The sequence below is a fragment of the Globicephala melas genome, chromosome 12 (assembly GCF_963455315.2).
Source record: "Globicephala melas chromosome 12, mGloMel1.2, whole genome shotgun sequence".
In the NCBI taxonomy this organism is placed as follows: domain Eukaryota; kingdom Metazoa; phylum Chordata; class Mammalia; order Artiodactyla; family Delphinidae; genus Globicephala; species Globicephala melas.
The window spans coordinates 37,949,123-37,964,360 of record NC_083325.1 but is presented as its reverse complement, the minus strand read 5'-3'; the positions used below and the strand labels follow the sequence as shown (position 1 = coordinate 37,964,360).

General features: G+C 39.8%; 1 protein-coding gene across 2 annotated transcripts in view; it reads left to right on the top strand.

Annotated features, from left to right (window-relative positions):
- Positions 1–11,751: 11,751 nt before the first annotated feature.
- The window catches only part of COMMD1 (copper metabolism domain containing 1), a 148,339-nt gene continuing 144,852 nt past the window's right edge, over positions 11,752–15,238 (top strand). For both annotated transcript variants that reach the window (XM_030877342.2, XM_030877341.2), the window contains exon 1: positions 11,752–11,942. In XM_030877342.2, coding sequence (XP_030733202.1) covers positions 11,766–11,942 — 177 coding nt within the window. In that variant the 5' untranslated portion in view covers positions 11,752–11,765. The remainder of the gene's footprint in view (positions 11,943–15,238) is intronic.

The window sequence follows — 15,238 nt, the reverse complement described above, 5'->3', positions numbered from 1 at the left end:
AAATATTTATTTATTTATTTTTGGCTGTGTTGGGTCTTCGTTTCTGTGCGAGGGCTTTCTCTAGTTGCAGCAAGCGGGGGCCACTCTTCGCGGTGCGCGGGCCTCTCACTATCGCGGCCTCTCTTGTTGAGGAGCACAGGCTCCAGACGCTCAGGCTCAGTAGTTGTGGCTCACGGGCCTAGTTGCTCCGCGGCATGTGGGATCTTCCCTGACCAGGGCTCAAACCCGTGTCCCCTGCATTGGCAGGGAGATTCTCAACCACTGCGCCACCAGGGATGCCCACTAGTTTTTTTAAATTATGTATCTGTGAGTCTGTTTTTCTTGTTATATTCATTCATTTGTTTCAGTTTTTAGATTCCACATATAAATGATAACATATAGTATTTGTCTTTCTCTGACTCATTTCACTTAGCATAATATCCTCTAGGTCCAATGCATGTTGTTGCAGATGGCAGAATTTCATTCTTTCTATGGCTGGGTAGTATTCCATTGTGTGTATATACCACATCTTCTTAATCCATTCATCTGTTGATGGACACTTACGTTGCTTCCATATATATATATATATATATATTTAAAGAACATTTATTTTATTTTATTTTATTTTGGCTATGTTGGGTCTTCGTTGCTGCACGCGGGCTTTCTCTAGTTGCGGGAGCTGGGGCTACTCTTCATTGCGGTGCGCCGGCTTCCATTGCGGTGGCTTCTCTTGTTGCAGAGCACGGGCTCTAGGTGCGCGGGCTTCTGGGCGTCCGTAGTTGTGGCTCATGGGCTCTAGAGCGCGGACTCAGTAGTTGTGGCGCACCTTGTTTGCTCCGCGGCATGTGGGATCTTCCCGGACCAGGGCTCGAACCTGTGTCCCCTGCATTGGCAGGCGGATTCTTAAGCACTGTGACACCAGGGAAGCCCGATATCTTGACTAATGTAAATAATGCTGCTATGAACATTGGGGTGCATGTATCTTTTGGAATTAGTGTTTTCATTTTCTTCAGATACATGCGGAGAAATGGAATTGCTGAGTCATGTGGTAGTTCTATTCTTTTGAGAAACCTCAATGCAGTCTTCCACAGTGGCTGCACCAGTTTACATTCCCACCAACATGCCTGCCAATATTTGTATTCTTTTTGATGCTAGCCGTTCTGACAGGTGTGAGGTGATACCTCATTGTGGGTTTTTTGGGGGGTTTTTTTGCGGTACGCGGGCCTCTTACTGTTGTGGCCTCTCCCGTTGCGGAGCACAAGCTCCGGACGCCTAGGCTCAGCGGCCAGGGTTCATGGGTCCAGCCACTCCGCGGCATGTGGGATCTTCCCGGACCGGGGCACGAACCCGTATCTCCTGCATTGGCAGGCGGACTCTCAACCACTGCGCCACCAGGGAAGCCCTCACTGTGGTTTTGATTTGCATTTCTCTGATGATTTGCGATGTTGAGCATCTTTTCACAAGAAGAATGTCCTCTATTCAGGTCTTCCGCCCATTTTTTAATTGGGTTCCTTTTTTTTGGTACTGAATTGTATGAGCCGTTTATATTATAATTTTTGATATTAACCCCATATTGGTCATATCATATCATTTGCAAATATTTTCTTCCGTTCAATAGATCGTCTTTTCATTTTGTCAATGGTTTCCTTTGCTGTGCAAAAAAGCTTTTAAGTTTAATTAGGTCCCATTTGTTTATTTTTGCTTTTGTTTCCTTGTGACTGCTTTTCTTTGATTTAGATGTTGGAGTTGGTTGTTGAATATTGATTGATACTAGGTGGTAGTTAGAAATTTAAATATACACTGGTTAAATACCAGAGAATCTTAAAAGTTTTGGACCTGTGATTGCCTACCAAATCAAGACTGCCTTTCTAGTTAGTACAGTGCCTTAGTTTTACAGTATTTTCTCCTGCATAACATAGCCACTGACTCTTAGGGAGCCTGAACATTTTCATAACAATCATTTAGTTCAGTTATGTGCTAGTTGCAGTGCTAAACCCTTTACACGTTTCATCTCATTTAATACTCTCAACAATCCTATGAAGTAGGTGTCTATCTTTTTTGGTAGGAGATAAGGGAACAAAGCACAGAGAGAACTGAAGCCCAAGGTAAACCTGTAAATAGATGGAAGAAGTATTCCAATAGAGCAACGACTTCAGAGGTCATGAGCTAAACTGCTGGGCTTTTTTTACTTCTATATTTTAATATGAAAATAACGCAGGTGAAGTTCTTTCGATATTTGTTCACAAATAGTTACTTAGCATCCATAAAATGATGGATGCCTGGGATAAGTTCAAGGACAATTGTTCATAGTACTTAATCCTGTGATCTTTAGGAGCTTTTACACTCACTCAGGTTACTGGCCGTAGAAGATGAAGCTGCTTAGGTGCTCTGAGATCCGTAAGTCTAGGGCTGATTTCTCTTTAAAGGAGCAGATTACTTCTATGCAGCCCACAAACATGCTATGATTATTTGTTAAAACAACTGGTGTAGTATGATGGAAACAAGTGTGATGATGATGGAAATAGCATTAATTTGGGGGCTCAAAGTTCTGGCTTGAGCTCCACTTCTGCTATGTATTAGCTATGTAATCTTGGGTGAGTCATTTAAGTTCTTTGGGTCTCATTTTCCTCATCTATAAAGTAGGAGGGTTGAATTAGATGGCTTCTAAAGGCTTATTAAACTACTAGTTTTATTAGTGTGAGGAATAGACCTGTCAGCCAGAAAGGACAAAGCAGAATTTGGAAGATGCCATTATTGGCTTTTGGGGACAGTCTCCATAGGTATGACAATTGCTTTAATTAGCTGAGAGGTTTCAAGTTATAAATACATATTTTTCTTTTTCTGTGACAACTGATATTGGAATTATTTTTCTTCCTAGGATTAAGCAATAATAAATGCTGAACATTTGATTGCTTAAAAGTATTGGTGTACACTAATTCTCTATTAGAATGGAATTTCAATAAGTATTAAAACATACAACTTTTGTAGGATACTTTATAGATACAAAGCACTGTTGCTAGTGAAGGATAGACATGTTGGAAAAATTCCTATTGTATCAGATCCAAGCATAGTTAAGACATATGTGGGAATGTTGGCAATAACAGTAGCCTTATAGAAGTTCTCTAATGATTTGTAAAATAGTTTTTATAAAACAATAATATTTGGCCAACCATCCAATTGAGGGTTCTCCTCTCTAGGATGGATGCTGAACCATGTGCTAAGCCCTCAATAATAAGACCAAGCCAGGCACCATTTTGGATTGGAAAAGGAGGCAGGAATGTGTTTAACTTTTCTCTCTTAGGTTTTCACTCCATCTCAAAGACATTTTTTTTTTTTTTTTTTGCGGTATGCGGGCCTCTCACTGTTGTGGCCTCTCCCGTTGCGGAGCACAGGCTCTGGACACGCAGGCTCAGTGGCCATGGCTCACGGGCCCAGCTGCTCCGCGGCATGTGGGATCCTCCCGGACCAGGGCACGAACCTGCGTCCCCTGCATAGGCAGGCGGACTCTCAACCACTGCGCCACCAGGGAAGCCCCTCAAAGACAATTTTTAATTGTTATTTTTTATCCATATTTCTTCTCTTCCGAATCAGTTTATGTTGTTGAGACCACCATTAAGCTCTGTTTTCCTAAACCGTATTGTTTGCATCATTCTTTTTAAAAGTTTGGCTTGCAATATGTTAACATGAAGCAGGGGCCTGTTTTCCTTAAATACATTTTGATTTTTCTAATTTTCTCTGAAAGGTTTCTAGTTCACATTTTTATCACTTTCTAACCCTCCCAGTTATAAGATTTCTATCTGAAAATGGGAGAAGGAAAAACCAAAGGGGGGTGCTGGAAAACTTAGAAGTTTTGTGATCTATTATAAGTAAACAAGTAACCAGATGTCCTATCTAAAAACAGAAATGAACTAATATTTAATTATTGTAGTACTATCCAGAGCCATAGAAGTTGCAAATTTGTGGACAAAATTGATGACTGTTATTTTGGAGGTCTAGGGTGTGGAGGGACACAACACAAAAAGAGAGGCAGCAGACACTAGATACCTCCTGATGGAACACGAAACAAGCTGAACCTGAGTCTAATCAAGTTCCTAGATCTAACTACTAATTTACAGATTTGTAGGACATATAAGGATAGAAGAATATATTTTTAAAAAATGATATCATGAGGGTATAATCAATAAAATCTAAATTGTGGGAAACTCAGTAGGACAAATGACCTACAAATGAATTGCAAGAAAATGAAAACAAAAAACAATGAAGTTGGAAGGGGAACCTATAGGTAATTGCATTTGGCTGGCTAATCAACTACTTAAATATTCAGACAAACAGGTAAAAAATATGAAGTTTGTAAGACTATCAGAAATTTGAATACTGATTGATATTCAATGATTGATTATTAAGAAAGTATTTTTTAATTAGAATATGGAAAAATGTATTATGGTGTTTTTAAGAGAAGCATACTGAAATATTTACAGATAAACTGCTATGATATCTGGGATTTTCCAAATAAAAGAGAAGGGTGAAGTGGATGGGAGTAGAAAGGAAACAAGATAGGCAGTGTGTTGGTATTCTTTGAAGTTGGTGATGGGGACATGGGAGCTCATTATACTATTGTTTTTACTTTTTATGTGTTTGAAATTTTCCATGAGGAAATGTTTTTTAAAAATGTTTGGCTGTTCAAAAAGAAAACAAGACTAGATTTCTCCATGTATTTTCCATCTTTCTAAATTCAATCCCATTTAAATCTTTGAGTCTGAATTTGAATTAAAAATACTTTAAAATGCAGAATGAGAGTTTTGTTCTGTGGCAGTTTCATTCCAAATGCTTGCTGTGATAGTTATCTTGATTAACACAGCTCATTAAAGGATAAAATAACACACAAGATACATAGAGAGGTAGCCCACAAATAAATGAGCACCCGTATGCTCTGAACCATCATCTACTCTGTCACCTAAACCAGAAACCTGGGAGTCATTCCTTTCCCTCTCCCCTCATCCAAACTCTGCTAATTTTACCTCCTTTATGTCAAAAATCCATCTCATATTCTCCATCCTAAGTGCAGCTCCCTTAGATCAGACCCACATCATCATCAATTTGATTACTGTGATAGTCTAGCTTTTGGCCTCCCTTGCTCCTTCAGTTCGTTGCCACACCACTACCACAAAGCTCAAATCTGATCTTGTTATTACTTTTCTGCTTAAAACCTTTCAGTGACTCTTCAAGGACCAGATATAAAAATCAGCATTACATGGAAACTTTCCATCTCTATGACTGAGGCCCTGTCTATCTTTCCAGGTTTATTATCCTAGGATCCTGGTTCCACTTTGCTACTGTAGGGGCGGAAGCTATATCTTTTTCTTTCTACCCTTCTAGGTGCTTGGCTGGGGCTCTGTAACAAAAGATAGATAACAAGAGAAAAGCATACAGCTTTATTTAATGTAAGTTTTATATGGCAGGAGAGCCTTGATAAGGAAATTAAGACTTTGAAGAAGTGGTTAAAACTGAGTGTTGCTGTGATTTGATGAAGAGTGGAAAGTTGTGGGAAAATGTGATGGGACAAAAGGATATGAGCTAAGGGTAGTCAACTGGGAAAACTTAGTAAAGCCTGTTCTTCTCTCTGTCTTTGGAGGTAAGAATGCTCTGGGTATAGGGAGGGTACCTCTCACATGAGGGTCTTATGACCTGCTTCAGGGAGAAGGGGGAAGTCAGAGAATCCTTGCACCTGTCGTTTCTCAGGTTCCTTCAAATATTCAGTGTGCCAAGATGCCATATTTTGGGGTAGTGTGTCCTGAATCCTACCATTACACTATGGGGTTCCTAGTGTACCTCAACACACCACTATGTTTTGTGCTTGCATGTATAGGGATGTGCTATTTCACCCGCAACATACCTGGCTATTCACATTAAGCCTTTCTTTGACTGATTCAAACTGAGTTAATAATTATTTTCTTTCTTTCTCCACCAATTCTGATAGCTACTTCTAGGCACTAAGTAGTAACAACCCTTAGTTCATTGCATTTAAATAATTTATTGATACAGAGGAGGAAAAAATAATTTTCCCTCCCACTTTTCTGTTCTGGCTGGGACCCCTGTATCAAAAGACAGATTAATGAGAAAAACAGAGGTTTATTAACGTGTATACCTCATGTATACATGTGACATACCCAGGGAAAAATGAGTAACTCAAAGCAGTGGCTTAGAACTCCTGTTTATATACCATCTTCAGCCAAAGACAAAGGAAAGGACCATGTCCAGGAGCTCATTTATGGAGAGATGACAGGGAAAAGCATGGTAAACAAGTGTAAGTTATCGCAGATTTAAGTCGGTGCATTCTCCATTGATAAGGGTCTAAAGTTGTCTTCTGGGATTGGTTTTTGTACTTTCTGGTAGACAGGGAAGGAGGGACACCTTTGAAAATGTATGTCCTGTTTTTAGGTGAATAGGAGAAGGGCTGTGAGCTTTCCTTGTATCTGCTTATTCTCAGTTGCCTTCAGCTCAAAAGAATCCTTATGCCAACGTGGTATATTTTGGGGTGGCATATTCTGCTACCCTTCATTTACATATTATTTTCCTTTACCAGAATGTAAGATTTTAGAGCAGAGTGTCTTATTCATTCTGTATCCCCTGGAGCCTAGCAGAATGATTGGCACAAAGCGCTCAACCAATATCTGTTGAGTGGAGAGTGAATGGAGATTAAAATAGAACTGGAAAAGGCAGAGGAGAGACAGGGAGCAAGGAGAGTTTATTGCAAAACTTAGGGGCCCCTGTATTTCCACATTATTTCAGTTCACATTTTAAATTTTAACATTTTGCAGAGCTGGAAAATCTTATAAAAACATGTATTGCTGGCCTGAGACCAAACAGCCTGTAAGCCATAATAGGAGCAGTTTAATAGGGGAAGCGACTAGCTGCTTAATGAGACTTAGAATGGGAACTTATCTGACCACAATGAAAAGGAAACCTGTTTAGCAGAAGGGCCACTAGTTAGATGCTTATAATTTCCTTTGAGCCAAGGCTCAGGGTATTTTCCTTGCTGTTGTCTCACAGCAATTAGGCAATTCTTTTAATAGGCCTGCGTCCAGGTTTATCATCTGCGAAACAGGTTGTGTTTTGAAATTTAATAAAATAAAGCTTGTGCTTTGATCCTTTTGTTTGAAACGCATTCTAAAAATGCGGCTGTTACCAGCCTTGAACAGTTATATTGGCAATAGCAGCCCCTGGTGGCACAGGGATGATTTTTTTTATTGGTCATCTTGGTGTTTTGGAACTTGTAGGCTCAAGCAGGCCCGGTGTTAAAAAACAAAATTCAACTGAGTAAATTTTAAAGATTTTACTGGCTTTATTCAGTGATTCATGAATCAGGCAACATCCAATCTAGCAAGTAGAAAGTAGCTCCAAGGAGCTGTACAAAATGAAAGACTTTTATAGACAGAAGGGAGTGGGAACATGGAAGTTACACTAGACAAGAAAGAAGGTTGGTTATTACAAGGTCACCTTCGTTTAGCGGATGGCAGGGATCTATCAGTTTACCTAACTGGTGTTGATTACGAGATTCCCAGTTGGTAATTAAGTCTCAGTTTGGTGATGTGGAGCCTAGCGTAAGTGACTCCATTTTGGGCCTCCTTCCTTATTTTTAACAAGTGATATGTCCAGGTATAACATACATTGGAATAAAAGTTGAATAATGATAGTGATATGCAGAATTTCCCCCTGCTTCTAATAAAAGAGCAATCTATTTATTGTAAGGATTAATTAGAACTGGGAGTACTAAGAGAGAGTTCTTAGAACCAGTGGAAAACTGGCAGGCTTACAGAAACTTCAGAGGGGTAAATTAACCCCTAGATATTGTAGACTACATTTGGTGTGTACTTGCATTTTGGGGAGAAAATATCTGAGGCCTCTATAAGATTCTGAAAGCATCTAATTTTATCAAAATGGTTATGAAACACTATGTAAGGTGTGTGGCTTTTCTCAGTAATGCAGAACACATGTTCTTTAAAGCTTTTCATTAAAAGAATTCTGATTTTAGGACACACATCTTTTTTTAAAACTGAAATACAGTTGATTTACAGTATTGTGTTAGTTTCAGGTATATAACAAAGTGATTCAGATATATATATATATTTTTCCAGATTATTTTCTATTATAGGTTATTATGAGATATTGAATATGGTTCCCTGTGCTATACAGTAAATCTTTGTTGCTTATCTATTTTATGTATAGTAGTTTGTACCTGTTAATCGCATATTCCTAATTTATCTCTCCCTTTCTTTCCTCTTTGGTAACGATAAGTTTGTTTTCTATGTCTGTGGGTCTGTTTCTGTTTTGTATATAAGTTCATTTGTATCATTTTTTTTTTAGATTCACATATAAGCAATACCATATGATATTTGTCTTTCTCTGTCTGGCTTACTTTACTTAGTATGATATTCTCTAGGTCCATCCGTGTTGCTGTAAATGGCAATATTTCATTTTTTATGGCTGAGTAATATTCCATTATTCCAATAATATTCCAATATGTGTGTCTGTATACATATATATATGTATATATGTATGTATATATACCACATCTCCTTAAACCAATTGTCTGTTGATGGGCACTTTCTTTATTTATTTTTATTGGCTGTGCAGTGCGGCTTATGGGATCTCACTCAGTTCCCCCACCAGGGATTGAACCCAGGCCATGTCAGTGAAAGCCCAGAATCCTAACCACTAGGCCACCAGGCAACTCCTGATGGGAACTTTATCTTTTCATTAAATAACTTTTTATTACAACAATATTATATGTACACTGTAGACATTTAGAAAAATCAGGTAAGCAGAAAGAAGCAAATAAAAGCCATCTGCTCAGAGATATACTTCATAACCATGTTGGTAAATAACTTTCCAGACTTTTTTTAGGCGGGTTGATAGATTCAACTATATAAACCTAAGGAACACATTGCAATGTAAGTGACAAACATTAGTATTACTAATGTGTAAAGAGATGTTAGAAATCACTGAAGTGACAAACCTCTGTAGAAGGTGGACAAGGAAATGGGAAGAAATACAAGCAGTCAATAACTATATATAAAAAAGTCCTCACGTCGGTCTTCCCTGGCGGTGCAGTGGTTGAGAGTCCGTCTGCCGATGCAGGGGACATGGGTTTGTGCCCCGGTCCGGGAAGATCCCACATGCCGCGGAGCGGCTGGGCCCGTGAGCCATGGCCGCTGAGCCTGCGCGTCCGGAGCCTGTGCTCCGCAACGGGAGAGGCCACAACAGTGAGAGGCCCGCGTACCGCAGAAAAAAAAAAAAAAAAAAAAAAAAAAAAGTCCTCACGTAAAGGTGGTTGTTTAAAACAAGACAGCAGGCCCCAAATGGAGTCACTTATGCTAAACCAGTCCCACATCACCAAACCGAGAATTACAGTTTCACCTTTCCCAGAAATGGAATCTTAAACCAGCCAATCAGGAACCGCCTAATCAGCACTAGTTAGGTAATCTGCCTGATAGATCCCTGACGTCCCCTAAAGGAAGGTGACCTTGTAATAACCAACCTGCTTTTTTGTTTTGAGGTACAACTTCCTTATTCTCACTCCCTTCTGCCTATAAGTCTTTCATTTTGTACAGCTCCTTGGAGCACCTTTCTAGCTGAGATTGAATGCTTCCCTATTCATGAATTGTTGAATAAAGCCAATAAGACCTTTACAATTTACAAAGTTGAATTTTGTTTTTTTAACAGTTCAAAAGGTACAAATTCCATTTTTAAATAAGTCCTGGGGATGTAATATACAGCATGTTAATTATAGTTAATAATAGTGTATTGTCTTTTTTTTTTTTGGCCGAGCTGTGTGGCTTGTGGGATCTTAGTTCCCCAAGGCCCTCGCAGTGAAAGCGAGGAGTCCTAACCACCGGACCGCCAGGGAATTCCTGAAAGTTGCTAAGAGAGTTAATCTTAAAAGCTGTCACCACAAGGAAAAAAAAATGTAGCTGTGTGGTGATGGATGTTAACTAGACTTATTGTAGCGATCATTTTGCAATATATACAAATATGGAATCATTATGCTGTACACTTGAAACTAACATAATGTTATACTGTCAATTATATAAATAAAAAAATTCACTCTCAAAATTTAAGAAATACATATTAAAACAATAAGATAGTATTTCTCATGTATCAGATAGAAAAGATTCTAAAGAATAATACCAGTCAGTGTTAGTAAGGTTTCATGGAAATAAATGAGTACAGCCTTTCTGGTGGGTAATTTGGAAGTCATGTACTTAATAGTGCTTTCTATCCACTCACCACCCTTATTTTACTTTTTCCCTTACATGGACCATTCTCTGCAACTCCTGCAGGCACAATTAACAGGATGTATAGTTTATCTCTAGGTTTGTTTTTCTTGGAGTTCTGAAATCATCTCTGAATTTGCTTTTTAGAAAATTAATTCCTTTAGGGAAAGAACTATCTTATATCTTTTCTAGTATAAAGAATACCTCCTGACTTCAGGCAAATGCTGGATAAATATTAGTTAAAGTAGTCTAGATCAGTGATTCTCAGCAGCGTGGCACTACTTCGAAAGGGGTATTTCAGTTGTCACAATAATGGAGGGGGAGGAATGGCCGGGGCTGGACAGGCACCAAGGATACAAGACATCTTGCCATGCAGGGGACATTCGTATAGGTGAAAAACCTACCTGTTTATTATCGTCTGAGCCTGAAACGTAACATTTATACATTGAAATGCATATATTATAACTTTCTTTCCTTTTATTTTTATCCTAAATTACAGTTAGGTCATTATATTGATTTTTAAATTGTGATATAATTCACATACTGTGAAGTTCATTTTCTTTTAAAGTGTACAATTCAGTGGATTTAGTATATTCACAAAGTTGTACAATCATAGCCACTATCTACTTCTAGAACACTTTCATCATCCCCAAAAGAAACCCATTAACAGTCACTCTCCATTCCCCACTCCTCCAGTTGCTGGCAACCATTAATCTACTTTCTGTGTATATAGATTCGACTGTTCTGCACATTTCATATCAATGGGATCATACAATATCTGGCCCTTTCTGTTTGTCTTCTTTCACTTAGCATGTTTTTAAGGCTCATCCATGTTGCAGCATGTATCAGTAACTCATTCCTTTTTATTGGTGAATAATATATTGATTTTTGGAAATTATATGGGTAAGAAGTTATATTATCTATGCACTTTATTTTAGGATAGTAAAGAAAGTGTTAACAAAATATATGTTATAGAGAGGAACATTGGATCAGAGCCACTAATCTAGCTGGAAAGACAACACACATGTATGTAAAAAGGCAATTAACAACCCAAAAAAACATATTACCAGGGTATAGTTAAATTTTTCGTGGACAAAGGTGCACAGGTAAGGATTAGGCAGAGGTCAGATTTGAGTGATAGATGCTATTCAGTTAATGGATTGGCAAAGCTTGCAGTGAGATACAGCCATCCGAAAGTTAAACTGCCACCCGCATAGGATGCTACTCCGTCTAAAGTAATCTCCATTGAGCAATTTTTTTCTTCGACAAGCCCCTGGAGTGATGAAGGAAATAAGCGGAAGCAAAGTGAGCGGTATGGAACTTAATGGATTGATAGCTCCGCGGTGGCAAACCTAAGGGTTGGGTTTTGCAGAGCTGGGAGGGGCCAACACCGACCCCTGCTGGAACTCTGCCGCCACTTTCCTCTCGCGCCTTTGTCCAGCTGTTTAGGCCCATATCGGCTGCCGTGGCGGGGCCACGCTCAGCTGTTGGGGGGCGGGGCATCCGCCAACTATGGCGGGCGAGCTTGAGGGCGCTAAGCCGCTGAGCGGGTTGTTGAGCGGCCTGGCTCAGGACGCTTTCCATGGGCACCCGGGCATCACGGAGGAGCTGCTGCGGAGTCAGCTCTATCCGGAGGTGCCACCTGAGGAGTTCCGCCCCTTTATGGCGAAGATGAAGGGGATTCTTAAGGTACCGCTACTCCCTGCAGCCTCCGCCGCGGAGTCGAATCTCTTCCCCGCCGCCCTCCGACTCGTCACCCCAGAAGCTGAAAGGCTTCCCTCCTCAGACCTCCGCTCCAGGGGCTCCACATTACGCTCCTTCAGATCCCCTGCACTCGCTCTGTCCCTTTTCTCACTTTCTTAGGGCTCCCCGCAGCAGTGCTGACCGACACCCACCGGAGAAAACTTGGGTTTTGTCTCCAGACACTTCTCTCTTGTGTAGGTTACGATTTCGAGTTGCCTCGGCGGATCTGTGCGCTCCATACTTTTTAAAATTAAGAGCGATCAAGCTATCAGCTTTCCCAGGCCGTGGAAGTGTTCAAGAATGTTAAAGTGGTCATGTGTATGCCGGGATAAGGGGTGGGTTAGCCGGAGTGAACCCCAGCCAAAGCAGTCCACTGTATGGTTAAGAGAGCACGTTCACCAGCTTGAAGTCAAAGAGTAGCTCAGCCTGTCCAATAGAAATGTAATGAGAGCCAGACATGCAATTTTTACAATTTCTAGTAGCCACATTAAAAAAGTAAAAAGAAAAAAGTGAAATTAATTTTAACATTTTGTTTAACCTAGTATATCCAAAGTATTATCTCTTCACGTGTAATCAATACACAAAATATTAATGAGATTTTTAGATTATTTTTTTCACTAAGTCTTTGAAATCTGGTGAGTATTTTACACTTAAAGCACATGTCAGTTTGGACTAGTCACATTCCAAGTGCTCAACAGTCACTTGTGGCTAATGGCTACCATATTGGACAACATTGGTGATAGGACTGAATCTAGTAATTAAGTGTACTCTAGAGATAACCTGTAAAAATTATTTTTGTGGGCCTCCTATGTGTTAGGAACTCTGTTAGACATGTTATATTTTATTTAATTTGTTTCTTGCAAAAACCTTATGTGGTGTACACCCATTTTAAAGATTAGGAAACAGGCTCAAGGAGTCTAAGCATTTAGCCTAAGCATTACACTTTGATTAAAGTCAGTGTTGATATTTCATCTGTTATCCTTTTGCAGTTACTGTGTTTCAGAATTGCTTATGATACCTTAAAAAGGCAGTTATTTATTTTTTTTAAAGATTTTGTTGTTATGGACCATTTTTAAAGTCTTTATTGAATTTGTTACAATATATGTATATTTTTACATCTTTATTGGAGTATAATTGCTTTACAATGCTGTGTTAGTTCCTGCTATATAACAAAGTGAATCAGCTATATGTATACATATATCCCCATATCCCCTCCGTCTTGAACCTCCCCCTCATCCTCCCTATTCCACCCCTCTAGTTGGTCACAAAGCACCGAGCTGATCTCCCTGTGCTATGCGGCTACTTCCCACTGGCTATTTTACATTTGGTAGTGTATATATGTCCATGTCACTCTCTCACTTTGTCCCAGCTTCCCCTTCCCCCCAGCCCCCCACCCCCTAGTACTCAAGTCCATTCTCTATGTCTGCGTCTTTATTCCTGTCCTGCCCCTAGGTTCATCAGAACCATTTTTGTTTTAGATTCCATATATATGTGTTAGCATACAGTATTTGTTTTTCTCTTTCTGACTTACTTCACTCTGTATGACAGATTCTAGGTCCATCCACCTCACTACAAATAACTCATGTGCCACATCTACTTTATCCATTCATCCGTCAGTGGACACTTAGGTTGCTTCCATGTCCTGGCTATGGTAAATAGTGCTGCAGTGAACATTGTAGTACATGTCTCTTTTTGAATTATGGTTATGAATTTGTTACAATATTGCTTCTGTTTTATGTTTTGGTTTTTTGTCCACGAGGCATGTGGGATCTTAGCTCCTAACCAGGGATTGAACCCTCACCCCCTGCATTAGAAGGTGAAGTCTTAACCACTGGACCACCAGGGAAGTCCCCTATGTTTCTCTTTTCAAAACTGCTTTTGCTTAGAGGATTTGAATCTGGACAAAAGAAACAAAGCAATTATTTCACAGAAGGTAAATGGATTGTCTCATAGAAATGTAAGGAGTAATATCTCATATGTGATTCTAGACATTCTAAGTAATTTTAGTTGATATCATAAATCACTAGTGAATACCTTGTATTTCTATCTATCTAATATTACCCTTTGAGTGGTCAGAAAAGGTTTCCTAGAGAATTTGACATCTTACCTGAGTTTCTGAAGTGTTTGCTAGGTCTACAGGGGATGAGGATAAGGGACTGCAGGCCAAAAAGTAAGAACAGCACTTGTGTAGGCAATGTCTTAGGATTTCTAAATATTGGGGGCTACTTCTCTCTAGGTGGCCTGTATTTTGATTCTTTTGTTTTGTTATGAGATAAAAATTGCAGTATACTGCAAGAAAAGATTGTCTAGAAACTCTCTCTTATTTTCTTTAAAATACATTACTAAATAATATATAGGTCTTGCTCTCACTATTCTCAGTCCTCTGCCCGAGGCTAGAATACTTAAGTTTTCTGAGTGGTTTTTGAGTAGCATGGTTCTTTTGGTATTGGGAGTAGAATAGAAGATTTGCCTGTGCCTGGCAGCACAGCTTCTGCACAGCTGCTGGTCTGAGGTACCAAGGGAAATAGCCTTTGATTGTTTGACTTAAGGCTGAAACTATGGGCTCAAGATAACATCTAGTTCCAATCTTCGTTTACCTTATAAGCAACACTCAGGGATAAAACATCTCTCTAATTCTTATGGAAACATAAAAAGCAAACATGATTTTTAAACAAAAAGCAGAGATGGAATGTCTAGCTGCAATAAAAGAGAACATACACAAATAAACATGATGCAAGGATGCTGTAGCATTTGGAAATAGAGGTCTGAGTGGACTACTGTGGACAGAAAAGAGATATTAGTTCCTTCTGGCAGATGGAGATGCCATTTTTGTTGGGTTTTTTCCCCCAAATAATTAATTATTTATTTAAAGCTGCATTGGGTCTTTGTTGCTGCATGCAGGCTTTCTCTAGTTGCGGCGAGCGGGGGCTACGCTTCGTTGTGGTGCGCGGGCTTCTCGCTGCGGTGGCTTCTCTTGTTGCGGAGCACGGGCTCTAGGCACGTCGGCTTCAGTATTTGTGGTGCGCAGGCTCAGTAGTTGTGGCTCGCGGGCTCTAGAGCACAGGCTTAGTAGTTGTGGAGCACGGGCTTAGTTGCTCCGTGATATGTGGGATCTTCCCGGACCAGGGCTCGAACCCGTGTTCCCTGCATTGGCAGGCAGATTCTTAACCACTGCGCCACCAGGGAAGCCCCGTTTTTGTTGTGCTTGAAGAACGTGTAGAGTATTTTAGACTGAAATGAAG